The 24,054-nt window shown below is 33.5% G+C and overlaps 1 protein-coding gene across 1 annotated transcript; it reads right to left on the bottom strand.

Moving 5' to 3' along the window:
- Nucleotides 1-899: 899 nt before the first annotated feature.
- On the bottom strand, nt 900-23,809 carry LOC125059957. Its single transcript, XM_047664674.1, has 4 exons — nt 23,729-23,809; nt 2,809-3,017; nt 1,458-2,472; nt 900-1,386 (listed from the first exon to the last, which is right to left on the bottom strand). The coding sequence occupies exons 2-4, from the start codon at nt 2,981-2,983 to the stop codon at nt 1,212-1,214; spliced, it is 1,365 nt and encodes a 454-aa protein (XP_047520630.1). The 5' UTR covers nt 2,984-3,017; nt 23,729-23,809; the 3' UTR covers nt 900-1,211.
- Between the last annotated feature and the right edge of the window lie 245 nt (nt 23,810-24,054).

Raw genomic sequence — 24,054 nt, 5'->3', positions numbered from 1 at the left:
CACCTATTCATATTATTTACATATACAGTGGATTTCGCGTATAACGACAGTGAAGGGACCACTCTAATTTCGTCGTTATATCTGGAAGTCGTCACAGGCAATGGTAGAGAAAAAGACACGTACAAGTGTATAGTTTATATTTTTTTAAATCTATAAACAAAAGGTAAAGGTCTCCACAGTTGATGACCATCAGTATGAATGTAAACAAATGATAAAAAAAATGTTTGTGAAAGAAATAAATCTTTGTGTCTTTAGAGGCTGACTCCGGTCGGAATATCGCATGGGATTTCTACGAATTTGTTACAATTGATTCATTAAAACAGTCGCCACACTCGAACTCGGCGTAACAATCAAAATCGCTATAGCCACATGAATTTTGTACTTAAGTATGCTTTAAATTAAGGGCCTTAGATTTAGCGTCGTTATAGCTAAACGGTCACTACGTCGTCGTAAAAGTCGTAATAAATGAAATCCACTGTACTTAGTAATAACGAGAAATTTTATATTAAGAATAACCATAAGTTCGTCCAGTAGCAATTTTAAAGATTTCAGCGCCGGTACCCCATCGTATGACCGGCTTCTAGTAGTAATCCCAACGTTTTTGTGTGCAATTCCGATGTAATATTCTCAGTGTACATATAATTGTGTCCATTATAAAGGAGCAACGATAGCACAATTTATGAATTAGTTACATTTTAGCGAACGGCTTAGGATGAATTAAATCTCAGTTAGCTTGATTTAAATTATAAATTTTATAAATCATGTTTTTTGACATGATATGTATATTATGATAAAAATAATTGCCTATTTTGTTATTAATAAAAAATGTTACATACATATTATTCAGACAGGTGAGCGAAATAACATTATTGTGAAGGGGATGCAAAAAAAACACTTAAGAGTTTTAAATAATTTTAATCATAATCGACTGTTTTGCAGTATATGAATTCGAGTTTCAAGTCAAGAAATATACATAATATATAATATCTAAATATATTTTATGTACAGATAAATAGAAAAAGTAGTCGAATATAACTACTAGCTATCGATAGATCCGAGCGGCGAGAGTGCAGGGGGCCGGCGTGGGCGAGAAGCGGTGCGAACTAGGCGCACCTCGCCATAAAATCTTAGAAAAATAGATAAATCGCTCAAAAATGTCAGATTCAGTCGAGAAGATAGAAGATTTAAGTATTTTGAAGAAGAGAACACTCTCAGGCGTACTCCGTGTCTGTAGACAAGGAGCGTTCCGCTGGAGACCGCCGGCCCCCACCTTCTGCAGCCGCTGGCTCGCCTGCCTGCGCTTGGGCATACGCCAGGCTTTTTTGATAGCTGAATAACTGTCGCTCCAGGGAATAGTTCTCAGCTTGTAACGCAGCTACTTCTCGTCTGCAAAGAATGTTGCGTTATTGTAAGCATGAATGAGCATATAAAGTAATAAGTTGAAAAGTAAATCTTACCTCATTTGATGAGCATGTAGACGACAAAGATCATCATAAACATGGTAAGTAGCTTGGAAGAGCAAGTAAGTATCACCCCATTCTATTCGAACTCTGACTTCTCCACCGGGATGCAAGAAGGCACATCCAGCCCGTGAAACATCTTCCACGCGCAAGGCAGTCTCCATCATAAGACCCTCATCAGCACTCTCTTGAGCATAGTAGTTTTCGAAGGGTGCACCTGGTAGCTCGCTTGCGTCAGGCTCGCCTGGTGCAGAAACTGTTTGAACTAACCACGCTGACCAGCTCACGTAGCGTAAGTGATTTCTAGGTACATGATGCACATCACGGTACAACATGTGAAGTCTGACCAGTTCAGAATGTGTATCACAACGTAATGCCCATGCCTGTTTGTCTCGGTCATAGCATGTCGCTGCTCTTCCGCCCACTGGAACTGCCAACTCTGCCAGAGCTCTCGCCCAAACCAGTTCCACAGATAATCGCGTGCCTTTATGAAGGAGTCTTGTAGGGGGTCGCGGTATCCACGGTGGTGTGCGACCTTCACCATCACAAAGGCATTCAAGCGGCCCGGAGTGTATCCGCCTGTCACCTTCACCAAGAGCAAGAGCGTATCTAACTCTGCTTAACTGTCCTTCTCCTGATAATCGCACCAATCGTAAGGAAAGTGGCTCTTTTCCAGTCCCACCACTTGCAGAGACAGACCAATCGAAGCTGGCGAACGCAAAAGGGGGTGTATCGAGGCGAGGTGCACGAAGTTCACAAGAGTAGATAGTTCTGACACGGGACATGCTCAGCTCGAGTTGAAATTCGCCGCGAGCGTCTGCGAACTTTGAGTTCAGCTCGGCGAGTGAGACACACCGGCCGCGTCCTTGAGCAGCACATCCTGCGTTGAAGCGAACTTGCTTCCCAGAGAAGCCCTCGTTTGCAGTGAAGTGATCTCGGCTTAATAGAGTGAAGGTGAAGTCGACATACACTCTCATGCCCTCGCACACTCCGCGCCATACTAAATAGATGCCTGTAAAGGAAAATTAAATGAGAGTTATGAAGTCGTAATTGTTTATTAGTGACTGTGGACGTGACTAAATCAAAACTGCTTTCATCTTAGTCTCCTAACTGTGATATGGATATCATTATTATGTTTAAATTGTTCAACCATAATGATGTATGAAACTCATCCCAATTAATCCCTTCGAACGACTTGTACTGTAACTTATATATTCCGACCTAAATACTATTTTAAACAATATTGGATTTTCACACAAAAGCATCATAGTTTATTTATTCTCCCACACAGCGGTCCTGAAGGTTTTAAATGTAGTTTACAAATAGTATTTAATGAACAAATAGGTACCTAGAGATGTGTCTGTACGGCTGAAAGCAACGGCCCATCGCTGGTGCGCGCATGTGAAGTCCTTGGAGGTGACGTCACGGTCAGGCTCACGTGTCGCCGATCTCGTCACGACGAAGGTAAAGACGTGTGTATCGGCGCGGTCTTTGAGCCGCGTCGCGCGGTACAGTAGCGCCATGCGCCCGCGCGCCCCACGTCCGCCCCGCCTGCAACTGTCATGAAACAAAATTTTGTAATAAAGTGTAAATGATGTTCAACCCACGACAGTGGCGTAACAATAGGGTGGCAGGGCTGGCAAAATGCCACGGGCTCCCGACCCAAGAGACCCTGCCCAAGAGATATTATGTTCTATGCATGAATGTGAAGTCTCCAATATAGTATAAGATCCCGATATACAACGACCTTCACCGAGATGCTTATGCAATATAGGCAACCCATATGGATTATATTTATTGACATATTAAATTAAATATAAAATACGTTTCATTAAATAAGCATCTCGGTGAAGGTCGTTGTATATCGGGATCTTAGACCAATACGCATTGGGGTATCGTGGGGACTACAGACCATTTCCTCTCGCTTAAGAGAGGAGCTCTATGTCCATTGGTGGGACATATACAACGTGTAATTGAGGACGCTGAAATACGGGGCCATATTTAGTTTTTTGAATAATCTATAGACACACGAAATTTAAATCGTTAATAAATATTATAGTCACATATTTTTCTCTAAAATATTATGTAGGTACAAGTAGCATGTAAAAATGAAATCTCGATTTTCCCAGAAGCACCTTGTTCCCATTTTTATTACGATAGGTTTACGGGTTACATAAATCAGCAATCATCAATATTCCGACAGGAAAGGTCTATAGAGACATTAAAATATCGGGATATTTGAAATTAATCGACGCCTTTAGGAAAAAAATTCGGTGAAACGAATGCGGAATACAAACGTTTTAAATGGCCCTGAATAATTTATGATTTATTATGAGATTATACAATCGATTTCAAATTAGCCTAACGCTTACCTGTTTTTGAGTAGGCTACGTATTTTTAAACATGTTTAACAAAACATCGTCATAGGGTTTTGTTTATGAAATACAACTTAGTATTTTTGATGTGAAAACTTCTTTAGCATCGTTGTGATTTGAAAGTCCATGAATCCAAAAAGAGAGACATAAATTCATAAGATTTCACGTGGGAGAAAGTGAGATATAAAGCATTAGTAGTTAGCAAATTTAAATTAGTGTAGTAAGATGTTTTCACTTCAAAAAGTTTTTTTAAACAATATGTAAATCATGATTTTAGTTTTTATCAGTATTAAACATAGATAAAATAAATAAATCACAATAACTCTTTAGCTCTTGGCCTCAGATTATTGAATCTGTTTCATGATCATTTTTAAATCTAATAGGCAAGGTTATCAGCCTCCAGTGCCTGACACACGCCATCGACTTTCAGGATCCGAGACATGTCGGTTTCCTCACGATGTTTTCCTTCACCGTTTGGGCAAATGTTAAATGCGCACATAGAAAAAAAGTCCATTGGTGCACAGCCGGGGGTCGAACCTACGACCTCAGGTATGAGAGTCGCATGCAGAAGCCACTAGGCCAACACTGTTATTTTGCAACAATAGCAAACTGAATTAACAAATGACGATCTTGTTATGATGAAGATTTTCATCCAAACATTGTTTCTAATTAACAAATTGAATAGCATGCAAAGTTGTAACTATGTTTGTTAGGTGATCTTTTACTAAAGCGGGGTACTTAGTTGTTTTAGTTACAGTTTACACAAGCCTCAGAATGCATTATAGAGCAAATGAACCGACACAGTTAGTTAAAATTTACCGACGAGTTACCGAAGTACCTATTAGTTTATTAGTCGGGAAATATTTAATGAAGCAGCATTATTGGAACATTATTGGACCCGTTACATGATGCACGGGTAACGGTTTACACAAGTCATGTTCTCAGACCTTGCCAGACCGAAATTTTGCGCTGATGAAAAGGTAATCAGCGTGCGACTCTCATCTCTGATGTAGTAGGTTCGGTGACCTCCAGCGGTGCACCAATGGACTTTCTTTCTATGTGCGCTTTAACATTCGCTCGAACGGTGAAGGTAAACATCGAGAGGACCGGCTTTAAACCCAAAAATCGACGACACTGGCTAATCATCTACCAGCCTATTAGATTGACAAATGATTATGAATCTGAGGCCCAGACCTAAAAAAGGTTGTACCGCCCCTGATGTATATATTGTTGCAAAATGTCCGCCTTTTTAAACGGCTTATTTAGCTTGACCCGTTTGGGTCAAAATTGAAATTTGACCCCCATCCTGTTGGAGGATTATAGACGTGTGAAATTTCTATCAAGTTGACCGCTTTATCATGGTAAATGTTATTTACATATTAATATAATACGCAGCCCTAAGATTTATTTATGCTCTAAATTGATGATGAGTATGGTGTGATGATGGTTTCTAGAACCTACCAAATTATTTTTAAGCTTCGTCTAAGTAATTTATTCTTTATTTTCAATAAAACCGTAGTTTAGAAAATACTCTTCATTTCTTTTTAAATGCCTCTCCCAGTATTCAAAGATTTTGAAAGAAACGCCCGTTCTTTGAGAAACTTTAGTAAGTACATAGTTTAATGCTTTTACTGAACATTTTATATTAATCAAGACATCCTTCAAGAAAATAACTTTCTAAAGAAAGGTGGTATGTCTACAATATCTATTCTTATAGTAAGTTATCATAGACTTAGCTGATAGCTTGATATCAAAAGATAGATAACATTGATAGCTCTGTATTACCACGGTACCATCACAGACTATCAGCTAAAATTTATGGAGTATTTTTAACGTGAAATGTCTATAGTCACAGAGTTATTACCCGTAACAAATATGTTGACATTTAATTTTACATGACAACACTATCGGACATTGACGGAGGGTAGTGTCGGAAGCTTTATAGGAACGAACCTGATTTTATGTGACATAAAATGATAATAACTCGGGATAAGCTTATCCACCCAACACGCGAATGAAGCTTCAACACATCGACATCTTTATTCAATAACTTTTGATATAAAAGTATGCTTGGGTTTTACGCTTTTGTTAGAAATGGTGTCGTAAAATTCTATATAAGCTAATAAAAAGCTATATCGCATAGTTTAATCACGTTTTCGTATGAAACTGACCTGAATTTAATCATATTTAAAGACTATTAACTAGCTTAAAAAAATATTTGCTTTTAATATTTTTTTATTATTAATTACTTAAGTGGCCATGTGGAACATGGTGTAATGGTTGCAGCTACTTACAAACATTTTGTAAAACAAAAACTTGGTGATCGAAAAGAGTGGCGGAGAATTTATTGCCAGTTCTTCCCGTCCGTTCTACGCCATTGATTTGAGAACTGGCAAAATGTAAAATTAGAAGCATTTAATATGTATTTCTTTAACGACGTTAATATGTGTACATTAGGTAACCTGAATGTATAAATGACGAATTTGAACTTAAGCGAGCTTTATATGTCGAAAGTACTCGTAAGTTTAACGAAAAAAAAAATAGTAATCCAGTGACGCCATAACCCTATTTGGGTTTACCTCAGATTGCAGTCGTTTCTTCGATAATTTTTCATTTAGACATGTCATCATTTGTTGGGTTTGAATCATATCCGTTTCCGCACGACATTCGCTTTCTCCGTAGGACCAAGTCCTAATTAGGAACATAAAACTAAAATTCTATTTGAGATTGGAAATGTGAAGAAATGAAATAATATATTGTTAGCGGACTAACGCCATCTTGTAGCAGAAACCTATATAAAGCGTGGCAACACCGGCGTTGACTCACTTTTATTTCGAGACTTGTTTACTAATAATATGTTATTCGAACACTTAACCTCAGAGCTAACGGTCGCACGCTTAAGCCACTGGGCCAACACTGATCTAACAAAAATAAAGACAAGGTAAAAAGATACAGAATTTAACTAATCACATGTTATGCCATGATGTTAGTTAAATATAATTCAGAAAGAGGTTGTAATGGTTTTGGCGAACACTAAGGTATACCACACTGTACATTGGCTTGATCCACACGTTTGAGATAAAAACCAGAGCTGAACAGGAATATGTACGTTTATTACATAGTCAACAATTTTACTTCATTAAGAAATATGTTGTTTGTTGTACTGATTTTATTATATATTTTTTTATATGACTGGGGACCAACGCATAGAAGACTCACCTTATGGAAAGTAAAAGCCCATGGACACTCAAATAGCCAAAAGGCAAGCAAGTACGGTGCCGGCCTTATTATTATTATAAGTTAATTTCCCTATATTTTACAAATTTAAATTGGTATAAACTATTTCCTTCCATCTGCCTTTTCTGACCTATATTTTTTTCCAGACGAAACTGACGAACTTGTATAGTTATTTGAGACTTTCAAATGCACAACAGAGTACCATTATATATTATAACCATACGAATCATACCATTTCGCGATAACCAAAAACTACTTAAATACCTTTTAATTTTAACAACATTAATGGCGATCTTCCACTCGATGGAATAAGGAAAAGAGGAAGACAGAACGAGAGACGGGCGCGATATAAAGAGAATAGGAGCCACAACTTGGACAAGAAGAGCTAACATCAGAAAAGAATGGAAGCAGCTGGAGGCTTGGTATCATAGGACACGCTCATTACCAATAATAATGATTTACTATTTTCAGTTTTAATTTTATTTCAGTTACAAAGTCCCTACTGACACCGATAACAATCTCCATACAATATCGAATATAAATGTTGACCCAGCATATATGCTGTGTATTCACAATACAAATAGGTTTACCCCAAGCATATTACCACGGTTATTCGAATTAATACAGTAACTTTATACATTGTTCCGTGGAAACTCATACAAGTTGCAGTACTCTTGAACAGATTGTTTCCAAAGGGTCCCAATGTTTGAAATCCCTTCATTAATCCTTCAATTGGGTTATTATATCCAATTAAAATGTTCAATTATAATTTATGAAGCAAATTTCGTACATTACTGCAATTGTAATCCTCTTACTTTTCTCTAATGGATTTTAAACACCAAAAATCTATACGTACAGAGAAAGTAAGGCATTGAACGATTAAATTTTATTTAGAAAAAATTAAAGTTTTAATTTAAAAATTTAAAGTTTTAATTTAAAAAAATTAAAGTTAAACTTATAATTTACTTATATTGTTCATCGGATATCCCCATAGTGGGACCCTAAAGAAGATTGTTGATGATGAAACACTCAGTTTCAAGATTTCATTTAAGATTTCGTGAGTGCCCGGCATTTGAATTAAAACAATTTGGTTTGATGGGTGGATCGTGACTGAAAATCTTGTTTATTAGGGACAAACATAGGACAAGTTGGACTATAATTAGAAACACTCAAATATTTTAAAAAATAGGTTTAAGACTAGATTAAAATGTAAATAATTAGAAGTTTTCCAGGTAATTTAAATCAGTATTAGCAATGTATATTTCTATATCTTAAAAACTAAAATATTATTTTCGTATACCATTGCAAGTATTAGGACTGTGTTTGATGTTCCGTAACGCAGGGCAGACACATTTTTGCGCTTGTTTCTTACCTTATTTTAAGCTAGTTATTTTGATCCTAAGGTTAAACAGAACATATATTTTGTTTCGTTGAGAATGGAACGGATATCAAATACAATTATACCTAATTATAATATAATAAATCATTATATTATAATTATATACAAAATTACATTAATCAAGCCAGTACAAATGGCTAGGGTCTCGTTATTTCGAAATGCAACCCGAAGGAGGAGATTTAGAATTTTGCGTGTAAATATTACTTTATTCTTTACTGTATGTATAAAATCTTAAGTAACTCTTCTTTAAGGGATATAAACGTGTATTCACTATATTACATACCTGGTCAGAATAGATTGCGTCGTAATGCATTCGAAACTAGCTAAGTAATGTAATAAATTCTATTTATAATATAATATAAGAATTTGTTTATTTAAACGTAGTATTTAATATTACTTTGAAACTTCCCTACGATTATTGAGTTTCCCTAAGAGTAATTCAGTGTACAGAGTAAAACTCAAATATTATTTTTGAAATCCACTTTGACGGGAGCTTTCATTCCCAATTTTTTTAGGATAATATAAAAATCGTATAAACTCAAGATCCTACGTGTAATGAACCATTCAGAACGTACATTGATTCAATCCTGAATCCTTTTTGTACAAACAATTTACGTTTCAATAAACTCCTCAAACCCTTTCTAATTCTTTAAACGGATATCGGAATTTGCAGGAAGAATTCATATTCTGTATAATTCTCACAAAAAATGACACACATTTTATATAATAATATTGGCACTGCCTCTTTGGTCACCAGCTTATCTCTGAGCGTCGTGGTCAGCAAGGAAACATCGGGAAATCTGTTTCCACCTCTTTCTTGATAGAGAATAAAATGAATCAGTGGCACTTCAACCTTTTTAGGTCTGGGCCTCAGATTTCGGTATTCGGTAAGTAGGTGATCAGCCTCCCGTGCCTGACGCACGCCGCCGGCTTTTTGGATCTAAAGCAAGCCGGCTTCCTCACGATGTTTTCCTTTAACGTTCGAGCGAATAATAAATGCGCACATAGAAAGAAAGAACGAACCTACGACCTCAGGGATGAGAGTCACACGCTGAAGCCACTAGGCTAACGCTGGGCGGTTTACAAGTAGTATAACTCTTCTGCATAAACATTTCTTAACCATATTCTATCCTGATCAATTACTTTTGTAATTCTTGTAGGTATTTCCTATTCTTTTGTATTGCATCGCCATTGATGAATCCGTGAGATAAGCTTTTTAGTTTTTAGTTTGTTTTATTAATTGCTTTTTTATTATTTTAGATTTCTATATAATATATATTTTTTTGGGGTTTGGTTATGCACTTCTTGCACTTTACCCATAATATTTCTTTTTTCCCTTACTATGGTTGGAAAAGATCGCTTGTTAGCGATAAGGCCGCCCAATTCATCCCTTATAACTTTTATGTTTTGTTATTTGTTTTTAATGTAACGAAGTGTGAATAAATAAATATACAAGGCCTTGTCGTACATACATGGACCAAATCTAGGAGGTACTAGAGAAAGAACAAGTTAAAGAAAGTGGATGAAGCAATAGATCCGTGGCCAACTACCTACTCTATGATGTTATACGCAGAAACACAAGTGCAACTACTCAATAACTCTAATACGCTACATGCTCAGCATAACGCACATAAAGCTATGTATTGAAGCTTTAAGCTCACATTTTACACAAAAGATTTGATATAAAACCTTATGAATTGGCCTTAACGGAAATTCTAAGCAGTAAAGTATCGGAAAATATTGAATTAGGGAATCGTGCGAAGGGGTCGTTACATCGCCACGGTAAAAGAATTAACGTCCTACTTTACTACGTTTGCTAATAATTGCTTCTGTTCTTGTATATTCGCTTTTCCTTACAAATTTCCGAGAATGTTTAATGATCTGGTATTATAACGGTTGATCGTGCCTAACGCGACGTAAACAATTTTTATGAGCTAAAAATATTGCTTGCTTTGATTATACGTGTTCGTGACTGAGAGATACGATTTTATATAATGTGCTAACGTGATAAGAGCGGAATTATGTAAAGGTTAAATTAGGATACATAATAATATAAACCAATTCTGACAGGATAGGTTTTTTAACTTGAAATGATCGATAAACAGACGCATAATTTATATTTTAAACAAAATAGATATAGGATTACATTTAGATATATTTTTTATCACTCCACTACCCAGCCGGCATTTTTAAGTGGAGGTTTTCAATGTTAAAATGATCGATTATATGATAAATATAATCAACAAAATATAAATGGGATTACATATAGACACATTCTTAATAACTCCACTACATAGCCGCCATTTTTAACTCACTAATTATTCGTTAACATTTTATTATTTAATACATTAACTTTTATTAAATAATAACCTTATTGGAAGGTATCTTTGATCTTCCATTTTATGGTGACGCCTGCAAGGTGAGTGGTGAGACTTTTATGGTGAGAATATATTAACTTTTTACATAGGTTTTTCTTAAATCTATGTAAAAAGTTCTAACACGCAACCCAACCATGGGACATCTGGTATAGATAGATTGAAATCATTCTTCCGTTTCTACCTTTCTGATTACTTTGAAAAGTGAATCAAGGGAAATGTAATCGAAAACGCTGACAACACAAAAGTCAATCTTGTAAGACAAAGCATCGAAGAAATGTTTCTGTGAAATTCCCAACAATTATTTTCCGGCAAATGAAGAAGCTAACAATAAAATATATATTTATATAACAAAGGATGACAGCCTAACTACTTATAATGATAGTATAAAATATATATTTTCATGGATAGCTTTTGGGTTGCTTAGTATCACTGAGTGATGATGATGGGCCATTTACGTTCAGATGAGTAACGATAATCAAGAATACATCATGACTATGAATGAAATATGAAATTATTCCCAATAGCTAGTGGTTGTGCTACAACGTTTTTAGGTCTGGGCCTCAAATTTCATTATGATTTGTCAATCTCAGGCAAGTAGGAGATCAGCCTCCTGTGCCTGACACACGCGGTCGACTTTTTGAGTCTAAGGCAATCCGCTTACCTCACGAAGTTTTCCTGCACCGTTCTAGCGAATGTTAAATGCGCACATGGAAAGAAAATCTTAAAAGTGCACAGCTGGGGATCGAACCTATGACCTCTGGTATGAGACTCGAACGCTGAAGCCACTAGACCAACACTGCTCTCAAATATTAAATAGTGAAATTCACCAGGTTTTATCCAAAATACAAGGCGTTATTAGAAGTAACAATATTTTTACGTATTATATAGAACTTAATACTTAATAACGTTTAAAGAACTTTATTTCTCATTACAAAAAAATTATTTCTATTTACATGAGAAACTTAATATAATATAAATATACGAACGAGATACGCGTCGCCATCAGCTATCCCAATTTTAGTCTATTATGCTCATTCTAATATGTATATTTAATGCCCTTTTGAATTGATTAAACACGCTAATATTACGAATTTTAGAGGGTAATTGATTAAATAAATGCACACCCTCATACTCAATAGATTTCTTTAAATAATTTGTGCGCGGCTTCGGCAAGATAAGCAATTAATCCAAATAATATTCTAAAATATTTCATATATGTATATGAAATATTAGAAAACTATAACCTGTGACATGAGAACACAGGTTAAGACAGTAAACAGTAATACTAAACATTAACTCTTGCACATTAAGTATAGCTGAAAGTACATAAGTAGTATTTTACTAGAATTTTTCATAAGCTTACCACTATAACATCTCCGAAGCACGGCGTAAAGTCGACAACTTACATAAACATAATCCTCAGATTTTATGTCAGTGCGCACTTAAGATTATGTCGTGACGACACACGAGATTTCCCTGTGTTAAATGTATGTGTTTATTTATTATAGAAAGATTAAGCAATATATTTCCTATACACAAATATACAGTATTTACATTATTTAAGAATATTACTATTCCTACATAGTAATAATAATAAAAAATTTCCTCGCTGTATACTATACTTATTCGTTGAGCAAGGAAAGCGCTAGCTCTGGGGTCACCGGTACTCTCTACCAGGCGCCAACTTAAATCTTGTATTAATTGTCAATCTTTAGTTATAGAAAGTAGTTCCATAAATATGGATTTTAAATTAACTTTCAAATAAATTGCTATTTTTTTTTTATTAACATCCGCCCCATAGTGAAATAATGTCTATGAACTTAACTGTCAGAAGGGTCATCTAACTGCGCCTATGGTAGATTCATTCGTTGCAAAAGTAGAAAGAACTTTGAAATTTAAACAATACCATGTTGTTCTTACATTTTATGTGATTTTTAACTAGTGACTGGACATGTATTTTTACTACTTTAGAAGTAAATAGTTATCGTTAGTAAGTAATAGTATTTTAGTTAGGGATAAGATAGCATTCTAACTGTATTTTTTAAAATCGATTCAGTGGTTTTTGGTTTGATCGTTACAATAATACAAATCTTCCCTCTTTTAATATTAGTTAAGAAATGTTTCATTTCAGTATTGCTACATATATGTGTATCTTCATATAAATGTAATATTATAATACCTTTTTATAAAAAGCTACAATCTCTTATTAATATCTTTTGTATGATCAGTTTACATAGTCGCATCATTACAGAAAATTACAATAAACCGTAGCAAAATTGCTACGCCGTAGACTATTCTCCTACTACGATGAACGCTACAATATTCGATTTCACCACAAATCAGAATTCTCATGAAAAACTGTAGTTTTCGATTTCGGTAAAAACAGGAAAATGGACTATATATGGATTGGCAATAACTGTTAGTGGTTACGATATTGGAGATTTCGGGCATAAAGGAATTCCAATAAAGATTAATGATCTCGCCCTTACCGCTAAACTTTGCACTTAGATTTCTATCTTTATTTTCTTATTTCACGTTTTTGCCCTCGTGAAATGGCGTATCCACGTATTGACTGGGTTGTCTGTGGTGTGTAAATTGCTGAAATATGTTTTTATTTTTTTTTATGGCTCAGGCACGATTTGTGCATTAGCCAGCGTCAAGTATAGGATTTTTTATAATCCGTGCTTGTCTTAATAAATTTGACCGTGGCCTCCATGTACGGTTTAGGCACTCACCCGGTACCGCACAACCCTCCCAAAGGCCGAGAACAAATTTAAATTAATTTAAAACTAGCCCTCGAACCGGGAATCGAACCTGGTACCCCTCACCTAGCTGCTACTTAATAAGACCGCTAGGCTATGAGGCCCCGAAATATTTAATTATCGATGTTTTTGAAACGAAGCAGACACTTTCTGTGACTGTTTTATGCAAGCCTTCTGTTTGTACAAAACCGTAGCAATTCTTATTCGCCGCAAATCAAAAGCAAAATCTTTTGATTTTTAATATTATTATGGTAACGAAGTGTAAATAAATAAATAAATAAAATTATTCAAAAATATATCTGTAGACTTTTTAACGTACTGCAAAATAAGTTGTATTGTAGTGTTGTCTTTTATTGACATAACTTTTACACATTTGAAGACAACACTTTTTTACCGGATTGAAGTTATATTTATATATATATATATTATATGTATATTTTAGATAAATTTAAATTTTTCCGACGTTTCGCGTGCTTTACAGCGTGCGTGGTCACGGTGACCACTTTAAAATTATGTAAAATAATTGTAAATTTATAATAATTCATAACTTCAATCCGGTAAAAAAGTGTTTTCTTTAAGTTGTATTGTATTTCCTCGCCCTAGTTAGAACAAATAACCCTGGTAACTCCCGGTACAATATATTAATAATATTTATTTTGGGTAGGCACTGGAGACCGATCGCATAATTGCCTATAAATATCAAAGAATCAGATATAAATCTGTTTTGCATGAGGTGTCAAACACGGCTTTAGATCAAAAATAGTTTCATCACGTCACTAATTTCGACAATACTAATTCTTAGAATTATACGTAAACTTGTTAATACAGGAACCAAATTAAATTTGATATTACTCTGTTTAGCCATTTTTAATTCTATTATGTAGGTGAAGAATATTGTAAATACTGTATATTTCTGTGTTGGAAAATATGTTAAGTTTGTAAACTTATACGTTGTGTATGTTTATATATTGTAAGGGGTGGCCATATTAAAATGGAGAAACTATAAATAACTACGGATAAGACCCTCTTTCTGAGTGTCCTTTTAACGTGAAAATGTCTAGAGGGTTAACTTTTATCACCAGGCAAAATGTAAAATAATAACTGTAAAAATGTTTACTATATTTTTATAGTTGATAACAATATAAGTTTCACTTCAATGATTTAATAAAATAAAAGTGCAAATATAATAAGTGAAATAATATGAAACTGTGGTCAAGAAATTGATGATTCAAATTATTTATTCATTTAGATAACACAATAAGGAAAAACATATTAAATGCTTCTAATTTTACATTTACTGCCAGTTCTCAAACCTCTCTTGAATTTGTAGAACGGACAAAAACTGGCAATAATAAAGAAAAGAAAAAAAGGCCGGCAACGCACTTGCGAGCCTTCTGGAAATGTGAGTGTCGCGGCGGTATCACTTAACATCGCGTAAGCCTCATGCCCGTTTGCCTCCTAAAACATAAAAAGTACGTGATAAGTTGCCTTCTGTTTGTAATACACGTTGTCGATTAATGGGTCTAAGTCAAAGAATGGTTATACATAGTTCATTAAACGCCACTTCAGAATAGAATATTTTTTTAAATCTAATAGGAATCCAGTGGCGATGCAACCCTTGAAATGTTTAGCATTACATCAGTTTCTTCGATATTTTTGTTAACAAGTACGTGATCAACCTTCTGTTCTTAACACATGTTGTCGATTTATGGGTCTAAGTCATGCTGGTTTCACGATGTGCTGTAAGCTACTTTAATTCTTTTTGGCCATATTATCTATTCACACATGCTACCAAAATTCATAAATTTGACACTTTTGCCCTTATTACGTTTAAAGCGTGGTCGTTAAAAATGTTAACGATTATTTTCTATGTGACCTTTAGAACCTTTCGTTATATATAGAAAAAATATTACACAGTAAAATATTGCTTCATATTTTTAATAGATTGTATCAACGTGGGCACGTAAGTACCGTTGTGAATAACTCATTATTCTGTAATTATAACTTTTTTCTAGAGACTCTTGTGATTGTTCATGATTGGTTTGTATCGCTTAGATAAGCCTTCTAACAATTTGCCCCCTGTTGTATTAAAACATCTATCAATTACGGAGTTTCTTGTTTCACAGCTAATGCCAAGTAATGGCAAGTTTTATGTTAGTTAACAGATTTTAGATTTAGTAAGGTTATTCAATACAACCTATCTTTATTTATTTACTATTTATTCCACAAGATACCAAAAAAGTATGATACGTATAAACTTTAAAACAAATACATGATACAACAGGCGGCGTCATAACTACTATATCTCTTCCAGGCAACTCTATAGATGAGTATTTAGATATTTACTCATTTTAATTTAACTCATTTATAAACAAATAACAATTTTCATAATACTTCAGACTATTTGAACATTTTTTAATTATTTCGATCTATTTTCTGTCTTCACACATGATACTAGAATTCATAATCTTGGCACTTTTACCCTCATTAAGTTTAAAGCGTCGTCGTTAAAAATTTTAACGAGTCTTTTCTATCTGCACTTTAAAAACCTTTCGTTATATATAGAAATCATAATACTTATTATTTACAGTCATACATTTGCAATACGACCATATTGTACATAACGCCAGTCTGAAGAGTTAAATAAATAATACGTTTTTCCCGTTCCTATGACTTTTATTACTTTTTTGCATAGAAAATTCATGAATGTGTTACATGTTTCCTCCAAATTTCACAGGGAAAATTCTGAGTCAAAACGATTTTCTTTAGACTTGAAATGAGACGGGTAATACTGCTTACTCATGAAGCCGTAACCTCATACATCACTCTAAAACCGCTTTCATAAGTCGGAAAGTTCTAAGGCATTTTATTTTTGCATATTACGAAGGGAGATTAAAGTTGAAATTAACTTTTATCTAATGTCTTATTGATTGTATTTTGAACATCAAACAATCTTGAAAGCTGAATCTTGAGCTTTTTTGTACGTTGACGCTTAGTTAAAAAAATGCTCCCAGAGTGCCAAAAATCCTGACATATTGATAAATTATACAATAGCGTTTCGTTCCAACGATATTATTAAAACTAGCTTATATTATTTTACCCTAGAGACGGAAAACGAAGAAGAACGTCGACCACGAAAGAGATGGGAAGACGAACTGAAACTAACAGCAGGCTACAACTGGAGAAGAGTCGCAAAAGATAGAGAACAGTGGAAAGGGTTAGAGGAGGCCTTTGCCAAGAGGCACACCGTACTCCGAGATATACTGGAGTGAAAATATGTTAAAGTTCATATATATAAAATCACAGAGTTTCGGAATTTAAAGGCTATATTATTATTATTATTATTATATATTATTTTAATGGTAATTGGGCAGATACGAAACATTCCCGTTGAAAACCTAAAATAATATCAAAAATAAGTCAATTTCACATTAAATACTATGCCCAGTTTTATAGTATTATAAATTCAATTTAAAGTAAAAATTTTAAAAGATACGTCATAAACTTCCATTAATATTTGAATAGAAAAGTTTTCAGTCTAAAAAATTCTGGTTTCATCACAGTCATGTCTTTTGTTCGTATCCATTGTCTAAGCTTGATTGGGAAACTTTAATAGAAAAAATAACTTATTTTAACTTCGTGGTAACCTCTTTCTTTTGTTTCAAAAAGATTTTACATAATTACATTTTCATTTTGTATATTTGCTTGGACGAGGTTGTTGTTCGTACACTGCGTTATTTTATTATTATTTGTGTCTTTATTATTTTATTTATTTCGTAATCCTACAGCTAATATATAATAACAAACAATTACACTAATAAAAAAAATGTGTGCGTGTACTAGGTGTACACACGTTACAAGTGAAACTTCTTTATGACCTTATTTTTCGAAAAATTATCTATATGCAACTAACTTTACAGAAATTGGTTAAATAAAGTTAAATTAGATTAAGTTTAACAAAAGGCTTTTAATATCACAGACTTGAATACAAATAATACAATTATTTCATTTTACCTTATTACCACTAAGATTATTACAGAATTTCATAAATTGTAATTTTTAGTATCATTGTTATAGTTATTATAAATTTTTGTTATTAATGGTTTAGAATCTCTTCGAATCAACCGTGGTAGGGACGAGAAAAAGACGCGCGTAACCGAAACATGTGACGCGTAACCGAAAAATGTTACACTAAATTTTTTTCCAACCCCGATAAAGAAGTTTCACTTCAAAAATAAAGCCAGAGATGAAACACATAATATTTACCTACAAAAAGGTTCAAACATTAACAAAAGGCAACAAAACAATAAAAATATTCAATAAATTTTACTAAGTGACACCTAATTTGGCTGTGTTGTGTAAATGTGTAAAAATTAGGGTAAGTACGTGAAGGTGTTTATTTGGAGTATGCTCATGATGCAGGGTGATTTTGCGCTATGGATATTCTTAATACTCCTTTAACCATATTCCGCGATTAAACAAGTCAAGGCTATTGAATATTGGTCGTTGTATGTCCGGGGTGTGCGATACAAAACTGAGTTTTTTGCATAGTTAGTGTTGATGTGAGGAACATGAAACAAAATTTGTAAAGAATAATGAGTAAACTATGGTTGTGTATTGGACACAGAAAATTTGCCACATTTCTTCGTCCATATAATGCAACGAATGCAAAAATTCACGGAAATACAAAACTCCAAGATATTCATAATCTGCTTTTCAGTAAAACTTTTCCTCCACCCTCCTTGGAGAATAAATTTTTATTAAACAGAGTAGGAAGAAAGATCAAACCCCCAGAGAACAAAGGCTGCTTTTATTTCCGAAACTACAAATATACGGGCTAAACGACCCTTTTGTGGCAAGAATTAATGACGCCTCAATCATTTTGCTTTCGTAGAAAATTGAACGGTTACAAGCCTTCAAATTATCTGTTTTTTAACCTTCGACAATATTTTCCGTATGTATTGATTGTTGTTTCGGTAAAAAAAAGGGTGCGTGTACTTATGTACGCGCGTAAGAAGTTATACTTCTTTGGCATCATTAAAAATAGTTTTTGATTACATGCAAATAATTAATTACAATGAAATAATCAAAGACTGGAAAAGGAATAATTATAGTCAATAAAGTTCAGTTTACATATATTTATTATTTACTTATTACGAATCTGAAGTTGCGTATGATTTCTGAACTAATATAATAATTTATTTGCCAGTAAATAATGCAACATGCAAGCGACTGAAACCAGCAATTTTACAACATTAATATCTGTGTTAAGTTTTGTGATACTATTATTATATATATTTCTGGTAGTGAACAATCTAATTCAGTTTAGTTCAGTTGTGTATTTATTATAAATTGTTGTTTACACTTTCATATCCTTTATTGTCGTCATCTTTTTATTTTAAAGGTCTGTTTCACAATGTACGGATAAGTTCTACATAAGTTCCAATTTAGCTAAATGATAAATGATTTATTTTCTGTAAGTAGGTTTGTACAAACACTTTTACACGTCAAGCATATTTTTTTTTAAACTAGATGAGTTCGACATTTCCTATCTGACTACTCTGAGAAGAAACGCTGAAACAAACTCAGAGGTCACAGTCTCTTTAAAGTCCAGACATAATCTTGGTCAGATCATGTGAAGACCATATTTATTACTTATTGGTAGGATAAACACTATTGTTGCGTTTCACGACTGTCAGATAGCGCTATTCGTCACATAAAGTCCATCATAAGTTATGAGTCCGATGAATGTCAAATAGCACAATTTATCTTCCAAATAATGTATGTGTTGCATAGCTATTTGGTGCTTTGTCCATACATTGTGAAACAGACCCTAAGTGTAATAAGTGTTAGTTATACTTTAATAAGGACACTGCTGTAATTTTAATATGTATAGATGAAAGCTTGTATTTGTAAAGTGTCTGTCATGTTTCCATAATGATAAATAAAGTTAGTAATTGACTAAACATTCGAAATTTGAAATTTCAATCCCATTCTCCGTTTATTATCTGTTTGACGTCAACAAGCACGATTTCGCATAACATTGGATTTGGCAAACATCTGAAAGCCGTAGAGTTAAGCCATTAGGCCCTTATACCTTAATTGCGATCCCACCTGCTCGCCTACTTTAGTCAACACGACAAACGTAATGCAAATACAATTTATCAAAGGGTAAGTTGAAAATATTGAATAATTTATTATCTATGGCAACATTGAGTGGGACTCTTAATGTTTGGTCAACGTCACAAATATCAGTGTATTATATGAAATATGTACATATTGAGTGGGCTGTGTTGTATAATATTGAGTGGGCTGAAAAGTTCGTAGGCTGACACATAGATGGCGCTACTAGTATTAAATATATGATTTTTAGTTAGCTCTAACATTCAAAAGACACGTGTATTTGACAACAGCTGTTAGTTTGGAAGATATAGTATTATGTTAATTATGAAAAGTGTATATATGTATCGTTTTAAATTGTGTTACGAAACAATGATTGTTACTTGGGGTCAGCAAAAACTATTGACGACATATTTAATTTGGCATCGAATGGGGCATGATGTCAACAAAAGCGATTTCAAATTTTAATGATTAAAAAGCAGTGGCCCTTAGATTGCTGTATACGTAACGTGATCATTTATTTTCTTAATAGACAAGCTAGTGATCAGCCTTCTGTCCCTGATACACGCCGTCTCTTTTTATGTCTAAAGTATACAGGTTTCCTCGCGATGTTTTCGCATGGTGCACAGCCGAGGATCAAACCTACGATCTCAGGGGTGAGAGACGCACACTACAGCAGGTAGGCCAACACTGCTCTTATGATGATATAATATTTTCTATAGAATTCACGACAATCGGAGAGCCGGCTCACATTACCAGGAGAATCATAATAATACAATTTTCAAGTACCAAGATCGGCAATATCCGTAGTTAGGTATTATTACCTTAAGTGCATTTGATTGTAATAAAATATAAATATATAGTAATAATTAAAATAATTCAAAATGTGTACATCTCTACGCACTATTCCTCTTTATTTCATGTCATATAATTGTTCTCTCATCTATCATTGTCTACTTGCCATCGCGTGTCCTTTCTTATTAAATGTTTTTTTGTGTACATTAGGTTCTATTGATTTTTAATTAACTATTAAACAGTTTCGGTAAAGAGTTTTCTTTGTTTTACGCAAATATAAGATATTATATGAAACCGTTTTTAATAAGCCTTATATGCACGCTTAAATTACAAGAAAAAGGACATTACAAATTTGTAACATTATATTAAAACTTAGAAAATACTATAATTAAAAATAATTAATGATGAAGAACACATAAAAGCAAGGAACATAAATATAGCAAGAAATAAACGCAGCATTGACACTAAGCTTAATAAAAACTAAATAATAAACAAGGTTACGGTAAGTAGAAATATTGTTATGAAAAATATATTTGGGGGAAGTCTCTTGCTGAGGAACAAAGTATTCAAATTTGCGATTATATATGTCAAAGGTGTTTTATTTAAATAATATGTTCGTATATTTTTATTTATTAGTTTTATTTATTACTAAACAGATACAGTAAAAATAAAATAAAAGTAAAACATAAAATAAATACATTGGAAATATCCACAAAAAGTTTCACTGATAAATAATACAATACAAAGTAAAACAAGACAAAAACAAAACACGACAGCACAAAATTTATAAATTAGGAGAACGACAAACAAATTTGCAGCTATAAAAAAAAATGTACTGTTAACAGCGTACGTGCCTAATTAGTAATATACTTTAATTATAAGGAAAAAAACACTTTATTTGCCTTATCATATATCATCAACTGTATAATATATATAAGTAAAGCCAAAAGTCCTTTATAAATGAAACCTCTTTAAATATTTTTCTCTCAATTTGAAGATGGAATGGTTAGAACCAAGTTTAGGCTATAACAGTAATCCCAAATGGCTATAAAAACTTATACGGAGTTATCCAAACTCAATATCTTTTGTACCAAGATTTAGGTGTAGGTGGAAGCTACATTTTTATTTTCTAGATATAAATAGAGGAAGATATACAAGCCTTGTGTTATATTGAGTACTTGGCGTTCTTCTTATCTCTATCTATTAAGTTCCTTACCAGTTCTTCTCGACAGTTTTATGCACTTGATGTGAGAACTGGTTGATTAAAAACTTCTAAATTTAAATTTAGAAGTTTTGAATTTTTTGACGTATACAAGAAGTTAATGAATAATATTGTCATTGCCTATAAACGGCTCAAATATAAGAGTCTTCCCTTCAACTTTGATTTTGTTCCCTTTGTAGTAAAGAATCTTGGTTTGTGGGGTTCAAGTGCACAGACGCTAATTAAAGATTTAGGTTGGCATCTGGTCGATAGTACCGGCGACCCCAGAGCTGCTCCTTTCCTAGTTTAACGAATAAGTATCGCAATACAGCGAGGTAACGCTGTCAGCATTAAGGTATACTGCCACAGGGACAAAACTTTATAAAATTTGTTTTTATTTTATTATAATTATGTAGGTTAAGAATGTTGTAAATACTGTACATAATATGTGTGTTAGATTTACAAAGTAGATATTATAACAAAGAAAATGAAAAAAGAGGACTATGACTGATTTTCAGATTTTTTACTTTAATTTTTAATACTCATACTTTAATACTTCTTTAAATTCAGACTATGGGTAAAAATTAAACAGACTCAAAAGATATTATCTTTAGTTTACGCACGTGTCAGACATTTAAAAAATACGATTTTGTTACATTACTAAGTTAGTTTGACGTGGTTACTAATGTAATAAAGACGCCCCTTAATCCGTTAAATAAGATTTCAAATTTAATTAAGTCTAGATAAATATAATAATAATGAATTGTTGTTATTTTGTTACTAGAATTTGTTTGATTTTGTTTGCGGATTCATATGCTATTATTGAACGCATTATAAATGTCCAATAAAGCTTTTGAATATATTATTTCTATATTCAAGCAAAAAATTATTGTTATGTGGAAATTGTGAATCCTTCCAAAATCTATTTGTTGGATTTTGGGCTGAACTTATCCTATCTTGAAATGTAGAAACCCAATCTTAGAAATGGCCACATGATATGTCCGATAACAGCCGGCCAGGTCAAGTCAATAACCAATGTTAATGATATAAGGCAGCTAAACGCAAAGTCACTTCATGATATGGCAATATTTTAGCGATCATATCACACGTGAGAAGTTTCAAAAGTTTTGATTGATTGATTCTCTCATTTTGTGGTATCATAATTAACAATCAGGATATAAAAAACAATATAAATCAAACGTAAAATTCGCAATTTTCGAGCAAAAAATACATAAAATGAATGTTTTAGATTATGTTAAAAGTGATGTAATTTTTCCCGCCTGATTTCATCTTCGGAGTTTGATATGAAAATCAAAATCTGTCACCCGAGCAATGCGCGCTAAAAGCTATTTCGCATAACGTCAGAATTTCAAATAGAATTCTATTCAGAATTCGAATTTTAAAAATAGGCAATTGGTGAGGTTTTGAGTTTTATCCTTCAGTAAAATGGTTTTTATTTTACATGTGGCTTACATAGAATATATTTGAAAGAAATTAATAGAAATATAATGCTAATTAAAACTAAAAATATACCTGAGATATTATTAGCTAAGTGCGAGTTGCAGTTGATATTGTTTCCAAGTCTAATTTGAAATTAAAATGTTAACTTGCGTTCATAGAAAACAAAGAATGAATATTTATTATATTCCAATAAATTATGTATGGAACGAGGGAAGCGTTTAATATGTATGTTCAATTTATCGAGCTACTGGAAAATTATTAAAGGCGTCACGTTTGTAAAGAACCAAATAGGGTCGCGCAACACGTATGTGTATGAATAATTTGTTGTATAAAATATAACAACGGTACTTACTTAAAATTTTGTCTACAAATATATTTAATTTAAAATTAACATTCCATACTACTACAGAATAAACACAACTACGGAACAACACGTAGAAAGTTAAAGACAGCGCGCGAAAGAGCACAGACTATAAATACTAGAGAAGTTTAAAAGAGGTGCGAGGTTGTATAGCTTGTGCGCAACAGGATGGCGCGTACCTGAGGCGGTCGGCCGGGAACTGCGGAGCGCTCAGCCACCGCGCCGCTTCACGCGGACTAACGCACCGCCCTACCAGGACGCGCCCTCGATCGCCAGTGTTGTCAGCGTATGACATATTATTTTGCTAAGACACGATTTGTGGAATTTTACGAACACTACTTTGTTACAGTACAAAAATATGTATTGTTGATTTTAGTTTATTACTATTTTTAATTGGAGCCTATTTTAAAGTTGAAATATATATGTCGAGTTTTAACTTGAACGTCAAACTATACTAGAAATATATATCTTAAATATCGTATGAATAAAATATTCCTGAGCCGGC

This window comes from Pieris napi, chromosome 20, assembly GCF_905475465.1.
Source record: "Pieris napi chromosome 20, ilPieNapi1.2, whole genome shotgun sequence".
In the NCBI taxonomy this organism is placed as follows: Eukaryota; Metazoa; Arthropoda; class Insecta; order Lepidoptera; family Pieridae; genus Pieris; species Pieris napi.
This window is presented reverse-complemented; position numbering and strand designations above follow the sequence as displayed.